We start from the raw sequence: 16,858 nt of genomic DNA on the forward strand, positions 1-16,858 counted from the left end.
AGACCCACTTGAAGTCAGACTTGGCGCTTGTGGCACCAGACTCACTCACTCCCATAGGATAACATTGGGGATTGGACTTGTAGGGCATTGATGGGGACAAGATGGATGCCCCCACATATTTCGGTTCCCAGAACTGCATGTGCAGTATAGTCTTTTGGGTGTGGTTCAGCCCAGAGACACCTGGGATACCCAGAGACTATTTAAGCCACGCCCAGGCTGAGAAACATGCTTTGCGTTTTCTGCACCTGCAGCATGACACTCACTGTGTTCGGATCGGTCTCCAGTAGGCCTGCATCTTTCTTCTGCGCTCAGCTCCTGCAAGAACACTGTTAGGAACAGTCTTACCTTGCGGCGCTTCTGCCCATCATTCATCGCTCCTTCTGTTCTGCGGGCATCGTCGGCGGTGTCATTCCCATCCCAGCACGCCGCTTCCTAAGGAAAAGGGAAAAGAACAGAAAAAAGGCATTAGTAAGCATTCTGCAAATCTTCGCTTATTTTTAAATACTGTAAGAGCTTCAAACGCTTACCTGAATCCCAGCTGCTGGGGGGGGGGGGGGGACGTTGTCTCTGGAACTTCTCATCCATCTGCAAGAGGGAAAAGACACTCCAGGTTAGCGTGGAAACATCTAGAGGCGCCGCATACCGCGCTTACTCACCGCATTTGTTCTTCATAACCGGCATCCACACTGAAAATGTCGCGGCACCTAAAAGACACAGAAAAAGAACTCGGTTCAATACAAATACAAAAGGGGTGCATCGCGCATCGTGCTCTCACTCACCTTCAGCGCTACTCATCTCAGCAGCACGCCGCCATCCCCGGACGCTGGCCATCATCTAAGGAAGGAAAGGAGCGAAGTTAGAGAACTGTTCAAAAGACTCATTATACTTACCTGTCGGGCTCTTGCCAGTGAAGTAACTAGGCAGCAACGAGCCCGCATCAATCAAAGCACCCCTGCGCTGAAAGCGGGACAGAGAGCACACTATCCAAGAAAACAAGGTGAGCTGTGGATCAAAGGGAAGGGTTGGGCCCCGGGGAAGAAGGCGTTGAAGCACACAGAGACAATAGGGAGTTAAACTCTACCAATCCTGTGTTTCAGGCCCAGTCTCCAGTCGACTAGCCTCCAGGGAAGGGTTCGAGGTCATAGGAGGTCAGAACAGGCTGAGTGACATCCCCATGGATACCAGGTGAGCGTTACACTGCTAGGGCGATCCAGCCAAAGCCATGAGCTACTTGGGTAGGATATAGGGGAGGGAGTTTACAGCCTGCAAAAACTGCCTCTCTCGTCATGGCCTGCTATTACCTAAGTGGTGTGGTCTCCAAACCTGAAGAAGGAGCTATCCCTGTGTTCTCTGGGCACCACCCTGTTCCTTGTGCCTATATGCAGGTTAATGAAGGCACAGACATAGCAGTATTTTATTTGACAATAGTGGTGTCTTGCACAGCTCTGGGGTTTATCTAGTGTTGGAACCTATGATTGAGGAGAACCAAGCAGTAGCAGGGTTCGAAATTGAGGGGAGCTGGGAGCTATTTAGCTCCTGCTTGCAGCTTGGAAGAACATGGTTAGCTTGACCACAACCGCTACCAGGAGGAACTTTTGTCTCCCCAAACCAACTGATGCCGAACAAACACACGTATGTGAATTTAACTTTGTGTGTTTAGGACAATCTATAAATTAACATTTGGATACGTCTCTACACAATTTAAATCATAAGGGATCATAAATTATGGACAAAAGAATAGGTTTCCATCTTAAGCTGGAGTTAGATTTGTGGAATGCTATTTACTAGCTCCTCGTTTCCCAGTGGTAGCTCCTGTTCACTGGCTAATGCTGGATACCCAGGATCTGCTTTTAGCTCCTACTTATCCAACCTTAATTTCGAGCCCTGAGTAGCAAGGCCTAAAAAACCCGAACCCCCTCGTTGGAGAGCACTGTGAATAATACTTAATGCCACAGTGAGTATAAACCAGTACCCGGCATTAAGAATAGCCCACAAGAAGGGAACTGCCGGATTCAGTCCCTCTTGAGAACTAGGATACCTACGCATGATGACAAGACCTACCAGAGGCCCAAAGGCTGAATAGAGTATTGTAATGAGAGGAAACCAGGTGCCGGGGATAGCTCAATGAAGTGGCATGGCCACTCGTTGCTGATCCCGATCCCAGTACCGCTCCAGTGTTTAGCCACTGTGATAAATCCAGTGAAGTCATCAGATTCCCCAGTGGTGGTGTCTTCCCATGTGGCCAGGGGACAGCAGCCACTACCTGATTCTGATTCTGGGGGTGGTTATATGAGGGAGGATCACATGGGTGGGGACAACCAGCAGGGGGAAGGGATGATTCCATCGGACAAGACTCTGTATTCACCCCTTTCCCCTGAAGAAAACCCCAAGATGCCATAACTGCTAATGGCATACTGTCACTCTAGACAAAACTCCATGTATACCTCCATTCACAACATACATAAAACATCTTCTGTTTCTGACATTTCTTTGTGTGAAGTTTTTAACCATCATCATTTCGGAAATCCAATTGTATCTATGGACTTCAGCTCCCATAAAGCCTCAAGTTCTGAGACGAAGAAGAGGGAAGAGCTGATGCAAAGTCCAAAGACTGACGTGTAGACTAGTTTCAATCAAACTCAAGTGCCCAGGACATTTAAAAATGGTGAACGCAGTATCCATCAAAGCAGTGTGGGAGAGAACCGTGGAAAAGAAGACCGGCACATCCATGCAGCAGCTTGCGAACAGGAGTCGCAGATAGCAGCGCGGCATGAAGGAAGGAGAGGTGCAGCAGGCATATCTGAAGGACCGTGGGCTCACTGGAAGGTACAAAGGAGATCCTGGAGGTACGGTTTTGTCGGGAAGCAGAGTTCTCCGGTCCAGGCCACAGAAGGAAGCCGACGAGGGAACACAGAGCTGCAGGAAATGCTCGAGAGACGTCTGCATCATGTAAGCCAATCCAGGGAGGAAGCTTCAACGTCGAGGCATGCCGTAAGTCAAAGACACCGCAAACCACTGGTTAGTCAGCCCAGAGCCATTGGGGATCCCGGGGCGTACCGACAAACAAGCAATCAAGTGAACGAATTATGTGAGATTGATATTTTGGACAATACTAAAGGCGATTTAAACAGACAAAACCTAATGTTAAATCAGTGTTTAAAAGGAAGATTTGAATACAGACAAGAAAAAGTGCAGCAACAAGACCTGAACAAATACGCATGAATCCTGAATATAGATGAGATGTCCATGTGTGGAGAGCTGAAACAAGTGTTGACCTAAGTAAATAAATTGGACAGAACAAAATAGATGCTGATGTGATATAAGTCCTGGCAAAGAGAAGGCACCAGCTAGATAACATTTGGTGAAAGCTACTTGGCAGGGAAGTATACCAGGGGCTCTGTAATACCCTAGGGAAGGACTACTGGCAGGGGAGTGTACCAGGCAATCCACTGAAGTTGTGAAAAGACTTTAACATTGTGGCAAGATACTTGGCAGGAGATTATACCTGGGGATCTGAGAAGTCCATAAGAAAAGTCCAAAGAGGAAGTACTGGCAGTCAAATATGCCAGGCATTTGAATCTATAAAAGAACTCTGAACATTTTTAGAGGATTTCTGGTAGAGGAGTACACCAGACAATCCTTCAAGCTCATAAGAAAAGCTAAAGAATGACTATTTTTGGAATTCATTTTTTGAACAGGAGCTTTTTGATTCTGGTGTGAAAACTGCAAGAAGCTGTTGTTCAATAGAGCCACCTTCGCCATCCTACCTAAAAATCCAGGGGAAGGGAACCAGTCCCTGGTTCCAAGGATTCCTTATTGGGAAACACTTTTGGATTTGTTTTTAATGTTTTGAATACAAACACTTTTCACTAAACATAAATCAGAGACATTTCCTTGCACCCGCAGTTGTTTGTTTTAGTGTGAGGGTCAGATTAGAATGTTTTGGACCCAAGGATGGTTTCTAAGTTACTAACTACTTACCACAGACTGATTCTTAGGTAGGGAACCTCCTTCTTTAGGATAGGGCTAGAGAGGTGTTTTTCCAACCCATTTCTGTTAAATACAATGTCTGACAATAGGAATACTACAACTTTGTGTCCACCTCTCATTTCTGACCCCTCATACCAACCGAGAGGCATGTACTTCTGCGGCAAAGATGGTTGCAAAGCCTTATATAGATGGATGAGACATGGACCTGCAATGGGAGGGGCAAATGAGTCTGTGAACTCATGTGGCTCATCAACAGGCACCTTACAGAAATAACCAATGAGAAGTAGAAAGGAATGAATGAGAGATTAATTGGAGCCTGTCACAGTCAAGCCCATGAACATGAAAATGCAGCTACCACAGCCAGTACCCCATGGAGAGCAGTTGGAGCAGAGTCGGATGAGGGAGCAGCAGCAGAGGCAGCAACCCAGAGATTCTGAAGGGGGAACAAGTACTCACAAAGGACCCAGTTTAGGGATTGTGTGCTACCTGGACAGACTAGCGTCCAGCTATGGCCGATGAGTATTTCCTGGTGCTGGTCTCCATTGACTTGTTGGAACTGCCTGCCAGTGTAAAGGTCATCATCCCCCTCATAGTGAACTAGAATACAAGAACCCCAGATCAGAAAGGAGTGAAGTGGGTACTATCCCCCTGCTGCCTAAGTAAATATAGTAGCAGGATGCTATATTCCTGTGAAAAGGATTTGTGGCAAAGAAGCTGCTGACAACTTTACCCAGTGACTGTAAGCTGAAACAAGAGGCAGGTTGATTCTAGAACCCTATGATTGTGAGTTTTGAGCCAAGAAGGGACTGGACGCTTCACTGTGTTGTCTTGTGAGAACTTTTCAGAAGGAAGTGTCCCCCGATAGGAAAACTTGGATGCTTTTTTATTAAACTGTTGCTGACACTGTTTGTTCAGCTTGTATGTGCCGGCATTTATCCCAACCTCTTCCTTAACTGGGAGTTGAAGCTGAAATAAGTTGTGGGTGTGCTAGTACAGTGACTGTAGTTTGGGGAACCTGAGGTAGGCTGCATCCCTATTTAATTCGGAATCCTGACTCCTTGTAGTTTATCAAATGTTACACTTTTTGTTTCAAAGATTTTGAGAGACTATCCCTTTCACTTGTTGATATACCTTTATTCCCCTATGTCGACAAAAGAAATGCTGGATCACAATTTGACATTTCTTTTTTTAAAAAAAATGCTTTTTTGAAACTTACTTCGAGGGGATCGGGTCCTCCGACGTATTCCATATCTATGACAGGTAATGTCCAGAGCTGTGCTGCTTTGGAAAATCTTCGGCGTCTGCGTCCTACGTCGATGACGTCGATGCGCCATCCCCGAGGACCTCCTCCGACGGCCGATGTCACCCGATGTGATAAGTAGGACGCACAACGCCCATAGCCTCAGTTCCGTTTTTTCTGCGAACGTGTTCGCTTCTTGAATCTCGGTACGCCTTGACTCTTTGGAGTTTGCCGTTTTCAATTCTTGGTTTGTTGAACCTGTTCGGTTTTGTGAAGACCTGTTTGTGGCGATGTCTACTTTGTCTTCCGGGCTTCAAGAAATGAGGGGACTGTGGGTCCAAGATGTCGGTCACGGACTCGCACAACGCCTGCCTCTGGTGCCTCGGGGAGGCTCACGATACGGACGACTGTGTCGACTGCCAGTCGCTCACGGCAAAGGCCTTGCGGGAACGCAAGAAGAAGCTGTCGGTAGGTCGGGTGTCTAAGCCCCGGAAGTCGAGGTCTGCGGGGCTTTCGACGGATGACTCGAGGGACGACTCTCCGCGTCATCGTCGGAAGTCCAGTGGGTCTCCTTCCAGGAGTCGGTATCGCCACTCCTCTGCCTCTTCGAGGCATTCCCGGAAGGGCCGGCCTTTGGTCGCCTTCCCCATCCTCTTCCGAGGACTCCGCCCATCGGTGGGTCGCTTATCCCTGCATGCAAGCGACACTGGAGGAATGGGCTTCCTTCGGGAAGCAGATGCTAGTGATTCTTGAATCGCAGGGCACCGGTCCGTCCGCGCCTCCGAGTGGGGTCGGTCAGCACCGGTCGAGAGACACCGCTCGTATGCCTTCGGGCTCGGGTGGTCGGCACGGCTCGCGGGAGAGGTCCCGCTCGGACAAGGGTAGCCGTTCTCGCCATGCCCGTTCCAGGTCCCGGTCCTCGACGCGCTCGAGACCGCGTGATCCTGTGCCGTCTTCAAAGAAGGCGCCGACACCTGTGGCGCTGAGGTCGTTGACGATTTCTCTCGAGACTCTGCCTCCGAGGGGGTCGTCGACGCTGTCGGCGCCTAGGTCGAGAGACACGCTCGGAGCTCCGGCTTCGAGGCCTGTGTCGACGCCGCCGATGCTGGCGGCGCTGCAGCTGACGTTGACGCCGATTTGCTTGTCGTCGAAGCCTTTTCTGTCGACGCCAGCGCCGACTCGTTCGGCGCCCTCGACGCCTTTCGAGGCGGTGGTCTCGGAGGGGCCCTGTCGCACGGGGTTAGCCCCTAGAAAGGCTCTGGCTAAGGTCAGGTACTGCTTTGGTCCCCAGATGTCTTCCTCTCCCCGCCTGGAGTACATTTCAGAGGGTGATGAAGGCTCTGATGACGGCTTGGTTCCGGTTACAGTACCAGATGAGCTTATCTCGGGCCATAGCCAGTTTGATGACCTGAGGCAGTCACTGCATGATGCCAGTGGACTGGACACCTCTCCGGAGGTGGAGTTTTGTAGGCCGGTGCCTGGCACTCATGCCGATTCTTCATATCGGCGCCATATGTCTTGGGTCACCGATACTTGGGTTGGTCAGCACCCCCAGGGGAGTTCGTTCAGGATGATCTCATGGACATTCTTGGTCCCCCCACTGACCCCGTTTTGCCGTTTCATATGGCTCTGCAGAGAAGGGTGGCGGCGGCTTGGACTGCTCCGGAGAGTCTCCCGGCAGTGGTCAAGTTTTTGGCGCAAAAATACCATCCAGCCAGTAGAAACCCCTGCTACTTGTCCAGCCACCCCACTCCGGAGAGTTTGGTGGTGCAGGCGGCTACGGCCCCGGCAAAGCAGGCGTCGTATCCTACCATCCCTCCGGATAGGGGCGACAAACGTTTTGACGGCTGGCCGAAGAAAGTGTTTTCTTCAGGGGGTATGGCGCTTCAAGCAGCCAACTCCATATGTGCCTTGTCTCGTTTCACACACACTCTGTGGAACTGTGTTACTTTAGCGGCTGAACGTATTCCCGAAGGGGACGAACGGGATGGTTTCCTTGCTATGGTTCAGGATGGCATGGATGCCATGTGTGAGGCTGTTCAGTCGGGTTTGGACATGGCAGATTGTGTCAGCCGATCCATGGCGGCGAGCACCGTAATACGCAGGTTTGCGTGGTTGAGGAAGTCTGGGTTCGCTCCTGATGTGCAGTCCCGGCTCCTCAACATGCCCTTTGACGGTGAACACCTTTTTGGCAGCAAGGCTGACGAGAGCCTTGAGAGGTTGCAGACCTCCAAAGCTGCAGCAAAGTCGTTGGGCGCTGCAGTTTGCCAACCTCTGCCTTTTCGCCCTAGGGGACAGCATTACACAGCATTAGCTATTACTCGTCCTTCAGGAAAGCGAGAGAAGCTAGCAATCAAAGAGGCCACCGTAAGAGGGCCAGAGGTGGAAACAAGGGTACTCGAGGTGCCAAGGCCACTCGGGCAGTTGCCTCTTTGCCCTCAGGCAACGCCACAGCCGCTACCACTCAGTCATGAGGCCAGGTCCCATGGTTCGCCGGTTGGGGGAAGGCTGGCGCAGCATCTTGTAGAGTGGCAAGCCATTACTTCAGACGTGTGGGTTCTGGAGATCATAACCCACGGCTACTGTCTTCCTTTTCAGCAGAGGCCTCACGACAATCCACCTGGGAACCTCTCTATGAAGAGTCCGGATCCGCTCCTTGCGCAGGAAATTCAAACCCTGCTGGAGAAAGGCGCCATAGAATTGGTGCCTGTAGCGGAGAGGAACAAGGGATGGTATTCCCCTTATTTTTTGATTTCGAAGAAAGACGGGGCTTGAGACCCATCATGGACTTGCGCGGTTTGAACAAACTCCTCAGGAAGGACAAGTTCAAGATGGTTACTCTCTCTCAAGTCCTCCAGGCCCTTCAACTTCAGGACTGGTTGGTGTCTCTCAACCTCAAGGATGCTTACTTCCATGTGCCGATCCATCCCAAGCCCAAGAAGTACCTGAGGTTCGCGGTTGGCGACTCGCACTTTCAGTTTCGGGTCCTGCCATTCGGATTGACCTCCGCCCCGAGGGTTTCCACCAAGCTCATGGTGGTGGTGGCAGCGCATCTCAGGAAAGGGGGGATTCACGCCTACCCCTACCTGGACGATTGGTTGATCAGGGGGAGCTCGCCCGAGCAAGTCCTGGATCATCTGTCCGTCACCTGCCACTCCCTTCACAAGCTGGGCTTCTCCCTCAATTTAAAGAAGTCCCATTTGACACCAACGCAGCGGCTCCAGTATATCGGAGCAGTGCTCAACACATCCCTCGGGCAGGTGAGGGGTCCTCACATTCAACAGATGGTGCACAAGTTTCAATTTGCCCAGAATCTCCCAGTGTCCGAGTTCTTGAGACTGCTCGGCCTCATGGCATCCTGCATTCTTCTGGTGCCAGAGCTCGTCTGCGGAGTGGGCACTCAAGCTCCAATGGTCTCAGTCCTCCGGCAGGCTGTCGGACCCTGTTCAGGTGCTGCCCGAGGTCACCCAGGACCTTCTGTGGTGGGCCGTTGAAGGCAATCTGATGAAAGAGTCCCCATTTTGGCTGCCCTGGCCAGAGGTGACTATCGTTACGGACGCATTCCTCACGGGATGGGGAGCTCATGCCAACGAGTTGACAGTCAGCGGTCGTTGGTCTCCGTCGGAGTCCAGACTCCATATCAGTCTGTTGGAGCTGAGGGCCGTCAGGCTAGCCCTGAAGGCTTTTCTGCCGACTGTGCGAGGAAAGAGTGTCCTGATTCTAACGGACAACATGGTAGCCATGCACTACCTCAACAAAAAGGGGGAAGCAGGGTCACTTCCTCTGTGCAGGGAGGCAATGCAACTCGAGTTCTGGGCCATCCAGCGGGAAGTTTCGATCTCGGCTGTTCATCTGGCCGGAGACGACAACGAGACGGCGGACGCTGTGAGCAGGCAGAGCACGGTCTCTCACGAGTGGGAGCTGGCTCAGGAGATTCTCCTGGAGATCTTTGCCCTTTGGGGGACCCCACAAGTGGATCTCTTCGCCTCCAGTGTCAACCGGAAGTGCAAAAGGTTTTGCTCGTGGGAATTTCCTCCAAAAGGAGCCTTAGAAGACGCGTTCGTGGTGGAGTGGTCATTCCCACTGCTGTACGCGTTTCCTCCAGTCCCCGTCATCCCGCAAGTACTGTGGAGGTTACGGAGGTTCGGTTCCCGGACAATCCTCATTGCTCCGGCGTGGGCCCGGAGGACGTGGTACCCGGACCTTCTCGACTTGTCCATCTGCCCTCCACGTCGTCTTCCCTACCGAGACGATCTGCTCTCACGGGAGGGGGGTCAGGTTCTCCATCCAGAGGTCAGATCCCTCAACCTTCACGCTTGGCTTCTGAAAGGTTGAGGTATAAGGATTGGGACCTCCCTGAAGACGTGATGGAGGTGTTGCTCTCGGCCAGGCCAGTCTCTCGGCAAGGCCAGTCTCTGTACCGTTGCCGTTGGAGAAAGTTCTGCGACTGGTGCAGAGTTAAGAATGCGGATCCTTTTGAATGTGACATTCCCATGGTTGTGTCTTTTTTGCTTTCTTTGGCCCACAGGGGCTTGCAAGTGGGGACCATTAAAGGTTACCTGGCGGCGCTGTCCATATTTAAGCGCTCGTCTGAAGAGTGTTCCTATTTTAAGATTCCTTTAATTTCTCAGTTTTTGAAAGGGCTCACTAATGTGTTCCCTCCGTCACCTTTTCTGGTGCCCGTTTGGGATTTGAACCTTGTTCTTAAGTTTCTTATGGGTGCTCCGTTTGAGCCTTTACATTCTTGCCCTTTGAGACTGCTAACTCTTAAAACTGTGTTTTTGGTTGCGGTTACTTAGTTACAGGCACTTTCAGTTGAGCCACCCTTCACTGTGTTTCATAAGGACAGGGTTGTCATTAGGGTTCGTCCCTCTTTTCTTCCGAAAGTGGTGTCGGAATTTCATTTGAGCCAGAAGGTTGTTCTTCCGGCATTCCGGCATTCTATCCTCCTCCACATCCTGGTAAGGAAGAGGAGAGGCTCCATAGGCTTGATCCTAGGAGAGCGTTGAGCTTTTATATTTCGCGCATGTCCCGGGTCAGAGTGGACGATCAACTTTTCATTGGTTACGCTGGAAAGCATTTGGGACAAGCTGTGATGAAACAGACTTTGTCTGGTTGGATTATTTTAGCTATCTCCGAGTGTTACCGCTTGGTGGGTAAGGACCCTCCGGCTGGCTTGCAGGCCCATTCTACCAGAGGAGTGGCTGCGTCTAATGCCCTGCAGAGGAGTGTTCCCCAATTGTTGTGAATAATTTCTCACGTGATTGTTACTTTTCCTGCAAACTTAGTTGCCATTTTCCAAGCTGTGAAAGTTGGCAGGTGTTCCAGTGAAATTAAGTTTCGCACCACACAATTTTCTTCTTGCACTGTAATGTCCAATATATTCTTGCACTTTCAAATTTACACTGCGAGTGAAATATTTCATTTTGTGTAAGCGGGGCAGATAGACATATGGCTTTACCCAACAACAATAGTAAATAATCTTCTTTTGGATTCTTGCACTGGAAGAGACTGAGGGCCAGGTCTGACACCACCCTCCCAGAGTTCGACTGAGCACCAGCAGAATTTGGGATTGATTTGATACTAGGTTTTGCTAAAAATTGGCCCTTCGATGAAGGTCTAAACTATTTTTGTATATGATTGAACATTTTATTAAGCTCTATATTAATCAACGTTATGCTCTGAGGTCCTAAGAATAGCAAAGCACGTCTACAATACTCTAGTTGATATCACTTCAAAAGTCGTGATACTTTGAGAGCCTCTGGACTAATGGTAATACCTTGGTCCTTTACTTCTTTAATTACAGTGCATACTGCGGTGCACTGTGCAGGTTTCAACTCACTTAACACAGAGGTATGCAATAGGTTGACGAAAAAATAACAACATCATTTATTTTGGTTAACTCAAATTCACACAATTGACACTGCTATTTAAGTAGACCTTTTTATTTTTTTAAATCTAGAACATGTCTTAGTTATGTTAATTTGCTAATTTATTGATTGGACTGCCCTGTGCTTCTGTTTTGCAATTTCAGCTTTACATAATTGTTGAGCCTTTAGGTGGGTTTGGTGTTATCCTGTTGTGGGACTCGTAAGGAAACCGTTTGTTCAAAATAAAAAGGGGGGTTTTTGTGGTTGCCAGGGTTTTTCACTTTAAGATTGTTGCAGTGAAAAGTTCCAGAAATGTGGGGTTACGACCAAGAATGGGCGCACTCTCAAAATAGTGTGATTGTGAGCAAGAATCGTCATGTAAGATTTGAAGCTGCTAGCGTCAAATGTTTGTGCCATAAGAACTTTACAGCTAGAGTAGAATGTTATTTTCAATAGAGTTCTTTGTGCATGACACCCATTTTAAAAAAGAAACCAGATTTAATCTACCTCCAATGTATAGTGGCCCCAATGTCGTACCTCTTAAATGGGACTGGCTGCCTAAAATAGGGTTATTTAGAACATACAAATGTTGAATGCTTTGATTTCAATTACAGTTAGTGAACTCTAGATTGACAATATTAGAACGTGTGTTCTTGTTAATGAGATGCTTTATTTTATAAAGCAATGTGAGGACCTTTAAGCAGACTCTTGAGAATATAATTTATTTTAGGCAAAGAAGAGGAGGGTGGATCATGTCATTCTACCATGGAATTCACTGATTTCCCAACTATGCTGGTCATGCAGTGTCAGTGAAATTGCGTAATTAATTGAGGATATCTAGAGCTGGAATTTGGAGAGGGCATTAGAAAATTGATCAATGTCTTTGATGTCTGATATTTTTACAATTATTACTGTCTCACAAATTACAGGCCACGAGAATGAGACCGAGGTGTGGAACAGCTTGGGACCAAGTGGGAGCATCTGTGCATAGCTCAGTACACTTGGGATAATCCTTTTGGAGCAGTTAAGAAAGTGAGCAGGAAACCAGTTCATCTACATCCTATCTTCCTAGACCAAAAATAGTATTTTTTTTATCAGCTGTAACAAATAGAAGGGTGAGGGGGAGAAGGACTAGTGCTGCAACTCTTGTTGTAACTGTTCAAATAACTTACTTGGATGGGCGATTTTTGACTTGGAATGACTTCAGAAACTTAAGGGAACTCGACATTGTCTTCAGAGAACCCCATTCTGAAATCATCCACTAATATAGGAGCACCAGCGACCCAGAAAAAACACTCTTTGCAATTGTCAAGAGGATCCCATCTCAGTCCTTCTGCCATATTCAAAGCTAGATCTTTGCAAAACTATTTACACTCCCATACAGTAACTAAGCCATGCTGATTATTCAGTTAACCTCTGACCTCATTCTTTCAGGGTATCATTGCAGAGGAGAACAAGAACATTCAACCCAAAGACGAGGAGGACCCGGGGAAATTCAGGGAGGCTGAATTGAAGATGCGCAAACTCTTCTGCATGCCAGAAGTGGAAAAACTGGTGAACTACTACTCCTGCAGCTACTGGAAGGGGCGGGTTCCCAGACAGGGTTGGCTCTACCTTACTGTCAATCACATGTGTTTCTACTCCTTCCTGCTGGGAAAAGAAGGTGAGTTTACATATCCAGCCAAAAGGCCCTCTCCCTTCCCGAAGATCAATGGTGTTAATTGGTTTAACCTTTATTTCTGATACTTGTGAATCAGCTGTGCATATACACTGACATCTATTGGTAATCGCAGAGTATTGCATCTTGTCTTTCGAGGCTCGAAAGGGGACGTCGGCATGGGCGTGCTTGTAACACTATCCGTGACGTGTAGTGTACCCAAAATCCATCACGCGTCGAGGTGCCTCAGATTGTTTTTTTCTGCCGAGCTAGCTGGTCGCCTTATGCAGAGCTTAGGAATTGCTAAGATATATTTATTTGTCCACGACCTCTGGTCATTTAATATTCGTCATGTCTTTCACCGACAGCAGATGATTGCTGAAGACGACTGCAGATTTCAGCGGCTGGTGCCCCAGTCGACGCTGTCGGCCGCGTGGCCTTGGCCCTCCGACCAGGCCTGTACAGTAGGGAGAGTGGGGCCCGGGGTTCTGATTCTTTTGTAGAATGCATTTCCTTCTCCCCTCTCTTTTCCGTTTTGGATTTGCTGTCGCTTTTAAACTGCGCTATGGACAGGACACCTTTGAAATGTTGCCCTTCGTGCAACGGCAAATCTCTCTGGAAGCACACACACCCTGAGATGTAATAAGTGTCTACCTCGAGATCATAACAAGCACTCGTGCAAGTCCTGTCGACTTTTACGTCTGAAGACATTGAAAGATCAAAGGGCGAAAGGGTGCGTGGCCTACGCGATGAAGCAGGCTGAGTGTAGCTCCTCTGTCGGGGCAGGCGCCTCGAGGGACGAGGAAATAAGCGACAGCCATGGCTCCAATCAGGACGCCATTGACCTATCTATGGAACAGCCAAGTTCCGAGATGTCCGTCCCCGCCAGGCAGGCCACTGGCTCTGCTATGGGTACACCTCAGCGACAAGGACATACACACATCACATAAAGGAAAGCACACAACACCCCGAGCCTCCTCGACGGACTCGTCGGGAAGGCCACAGACGCCAACTGGTACGCCAAAACTCTCGACGGAACCCACCGGTCCTCAGGATCGGCCACCCTCCCTGCAACCGTCCATACAGCATGCGCCCGGGCAGCAAAGTCAAAAGGGTGTCAGCATCAAACACCACGGGAGCACCGAGACGCCCCATAAGAGCGCGTCAACGCCAAAGGTTTCAGCGATGCCGAAAACCATATTGAGTCATCGAGAAGGTGAGCAAGAGTATTCTGAGAGTTCTCAACCCCTGTCTTAGACTCTGTCAGACAGATCTCGACCATCCAACAGACCCAAGTCCTCAGGAAAAGACCATTCCCCCCCTCCAGACCCCTCTGGCTCATACTTATGAACCAGGGAGAGGTTTGAAGGGTGTATAGCAAGGCTCTCCAAGTTTGTGGATTTTTCTGAAAGGTTTACCCCCAAGAGGCCAAGATACGAAGACTCCTACCCTTCTATGCCCAAATGTCAAAAGATTACCAGTCCGACTCCTCATGAGGAGGTGTTTGACCTTACAGAGCCAGAAGAGATCCATCAGGACACGTATGACCAGGTAGCGGATCTTTTAGATGTCACTGTAGACCAATCTCCAGATTAGGGTGAAGAACAACCAGTGGGCGTGGCACCATGGATGTCACTGTCCACTACCCCTGATCCAGACACACTGTGCATAGATCATCCTTCCTCGCCTCCTGTAAGACAAACCTCTCCTATTGATGATCAGATGGCATTCAATGATATCCTTAAAATAGCGGCTGAACACTTTCACATTGCCACTCGAGGCGGTACAAGATACCGAGTTCGTAGAGGATTTTTTGAAAGAAAAACCACCCTCAAGTCAGGCGATACCTCTGTTGAACTCCATCAAACGCAGCATCGCCACCTCTTTGTTGACTCCATCTCAGACAAGAGCAGTAACTTTTTTGACCCTCTCCAACAGACCTGCTATATATCCGGGGACATGCCACTCCCGTCTCCCTAGTGGTCACAACTACTAGGAAGAGAGCAGGGGTACCCTTGTCTACTGCTGAGGCAGACAAGGACTGCAAAAACTTGTACGCCCCAGGGAAAACGCATTACAACGGCAGCAGCCTACTCCACCAGAATAGCGAACAACACCACATTGTTGACTAATTACAGCTATGTCCAGTGGAATTTGCTCCAGGAAGGCCTGCAGGAAGTCCCAGAGCTAACATGATCACACCTGCTGGCGGTTGTCTCAGAGGGAAGGCAAGTCAATCAAAACATTCTAAAGAATACCCTCGATGCTGCAGAAACAGCAGGATGAACACTGGCCCAAGATACCTTGCTAAAAAGACACCCATTAAGGAATTTGTGATTCAAACCTGAAACCCAGGCATCCATCATCAACAAACTGGTAGAAGAAACAAACCTGTTTGGAAAGGCAGTGGATGTGACATTAGAGACTGTAAAAAAGGAACATGAGACCTTAAAGTCTCTAAACCAGATTAATCAAAGACCCTATCAGCAGCGAAGGGTAGCTCTCGCCTCTCCTTTCGAGGACAGTCTTTCCCACGTTTCCCCGCGCCCCCCACAATCGAAAGGAAAATACATCTTGGCCCTCAGGACAAGGAGCAGCTGCCACAAGCCAATATCAGCAAAGAGGGAAGCGCTGTAGCAAAGGAAGGGGCAGAAACTCCACCCGAAGAGGCTTCCTGGCCTCAAATAAAAAATGACTTGCTGATCCGGGTGCCCTCCCATCCCTCCCCGGTCGGGGGACAGATAACATCATTCTTTCATGCATGGGAGGGATTAACAGACCAGTGGGCGCTCAAAACCGTCCCTCACGGTTACTGTATTGAGTTCAGCAGACCACCTCGATACTGACCACCAACGTCCAGGAGCTTGTCGCCAGAACATCTGAACATCCTACTGCAAGAGGTCAAGATCCTGCAAGAAAAGGGCGCGATCAAACTCGGCCCCATTCTACAGGTAAACAAGGGTATTTATTCAGTGTACTTCCTTGTACCCAAAAAGGATCTCACCATGCGCTCTGTGCTCGACTTGCGCCCAGCTAACAAATTTGTCAAATCTCAAATGTTCTGAATGACAACATTGCAAGAGCTAATCTCTGTACTAACACAGGAGGATTACATGGCAACATTGGACATGAAAGATGCATACTGTCATATTTCAATATTGCCAGTGGAATCTAAGTGATTTGCCCACGGCTGAAACTACTGCGAGCAAAACGTTTGCATGAGAAATGTGCGAACTACCAAAAGTTTGTATCTTTCTCATGCGAACACACATACATACTCAAACCCACACACACAACACACCCATAACACACCCACAGCACACCCCCACCCACACCCCCCAACATAAAAAAAACCCCACTTACCTTCATCTTCACAGTGGGTTCCTGCAGCGCCAGTTTCCTTTCCTTTCACTTCCGTGATCGGGAGCCAACGCCGCAGCCCCCGCTCACTATACATTGAAGTATAGTGAGCGGGGCGATGTGGAGGACACCCCCACAGGCCCTGTTTTTTTTTTTTTTTTTTTTTTTTTTTTACAATGCTACCACCAAAGGTTCGAACTTTTGGTGTTTGAACCTTTGGTGGTAGCATTTTAGAACTTTTGGTCATTGCGACAATTTTTTGATGGTAAAATTGTCCTAAACCTTGCCAGCGCACAGAAAATACCTAAGGTTCATGATAGAGGACAAACACTATCAGTTCAATGGCCTTCCCTTCGGCATTGCCTCAGCCCCAAGGGTTTTTACAAAGGTGCTGGCAGTACTAGCAGCTCAATCTGTGAAGGCAATCAATTCCAGTTTATCCTTACCTCGACGGCTGCCTAATAACAGGGGATTCGTACGGAACATGCCTATCAAACACCCAAAGGATGGTAGATCTACCCTTCAGTCTGGGATTCTCAATAAACGAGAAAAAGTCCAACCTAGACCCCAGCCAAGTCAAACAATTCCTGGGAGCTTTCATTCGTCTTCCCCTCAAACGAGAGGGTTCAAAACATGCTGTTCCAGATCCCTCTCTATGTAGCCAGTCGAGAGGTGATTGTATGCAAAGCCATGCAACTGTTGGGGATGATGGCCTCCTGCATTTGCTTAGTCCCACACGCA

General features: G+C 49.0%; 1 protein-coding gene across 3 annotated transcripts in view; it reads left to right on the forward strand.

Annotated features, from left to right (window-relative positions):
- LOC138582632 (TBC1 domain family member 9B-like) overlaps positions 1–16,858 on the forward strand; it is a 1,499,720-nt gene that overhangs the window by 264,927 nt on the left and 1,217,935 nt on the right. For all 3 annotated transcript variants that reach the window (XM_069654093.1, XM_069654091.1, XM_069654092.1), the window contains exon 4: positions 12,535–12,763. In XM_069654093.1, the coding sequence (XP_069510194.1) occupies positions 12,535–12,763 (229 nt within the window). The remainder of the gene's footprint in view (positions 1–12,534; positions 12,764–16,858) is intronic.

This window comes from Ambystoma mexicanum, chromosome 3q, assembly GCF_040938575.1.
Source record: "Ambystoma mexicanum isolate Mex_15411 chromosome 3q, UKY_AmexF1_1, whole genome shotgun sequence".
In the NCBI taxonomy this organism is placed as follows: domain Eukaryota; kingdom Metazoa; phylum Chordata; class Amphibia; order Caudata; family Ambystomatidae; genus Ambystoma; species Ambystoma mexicanum.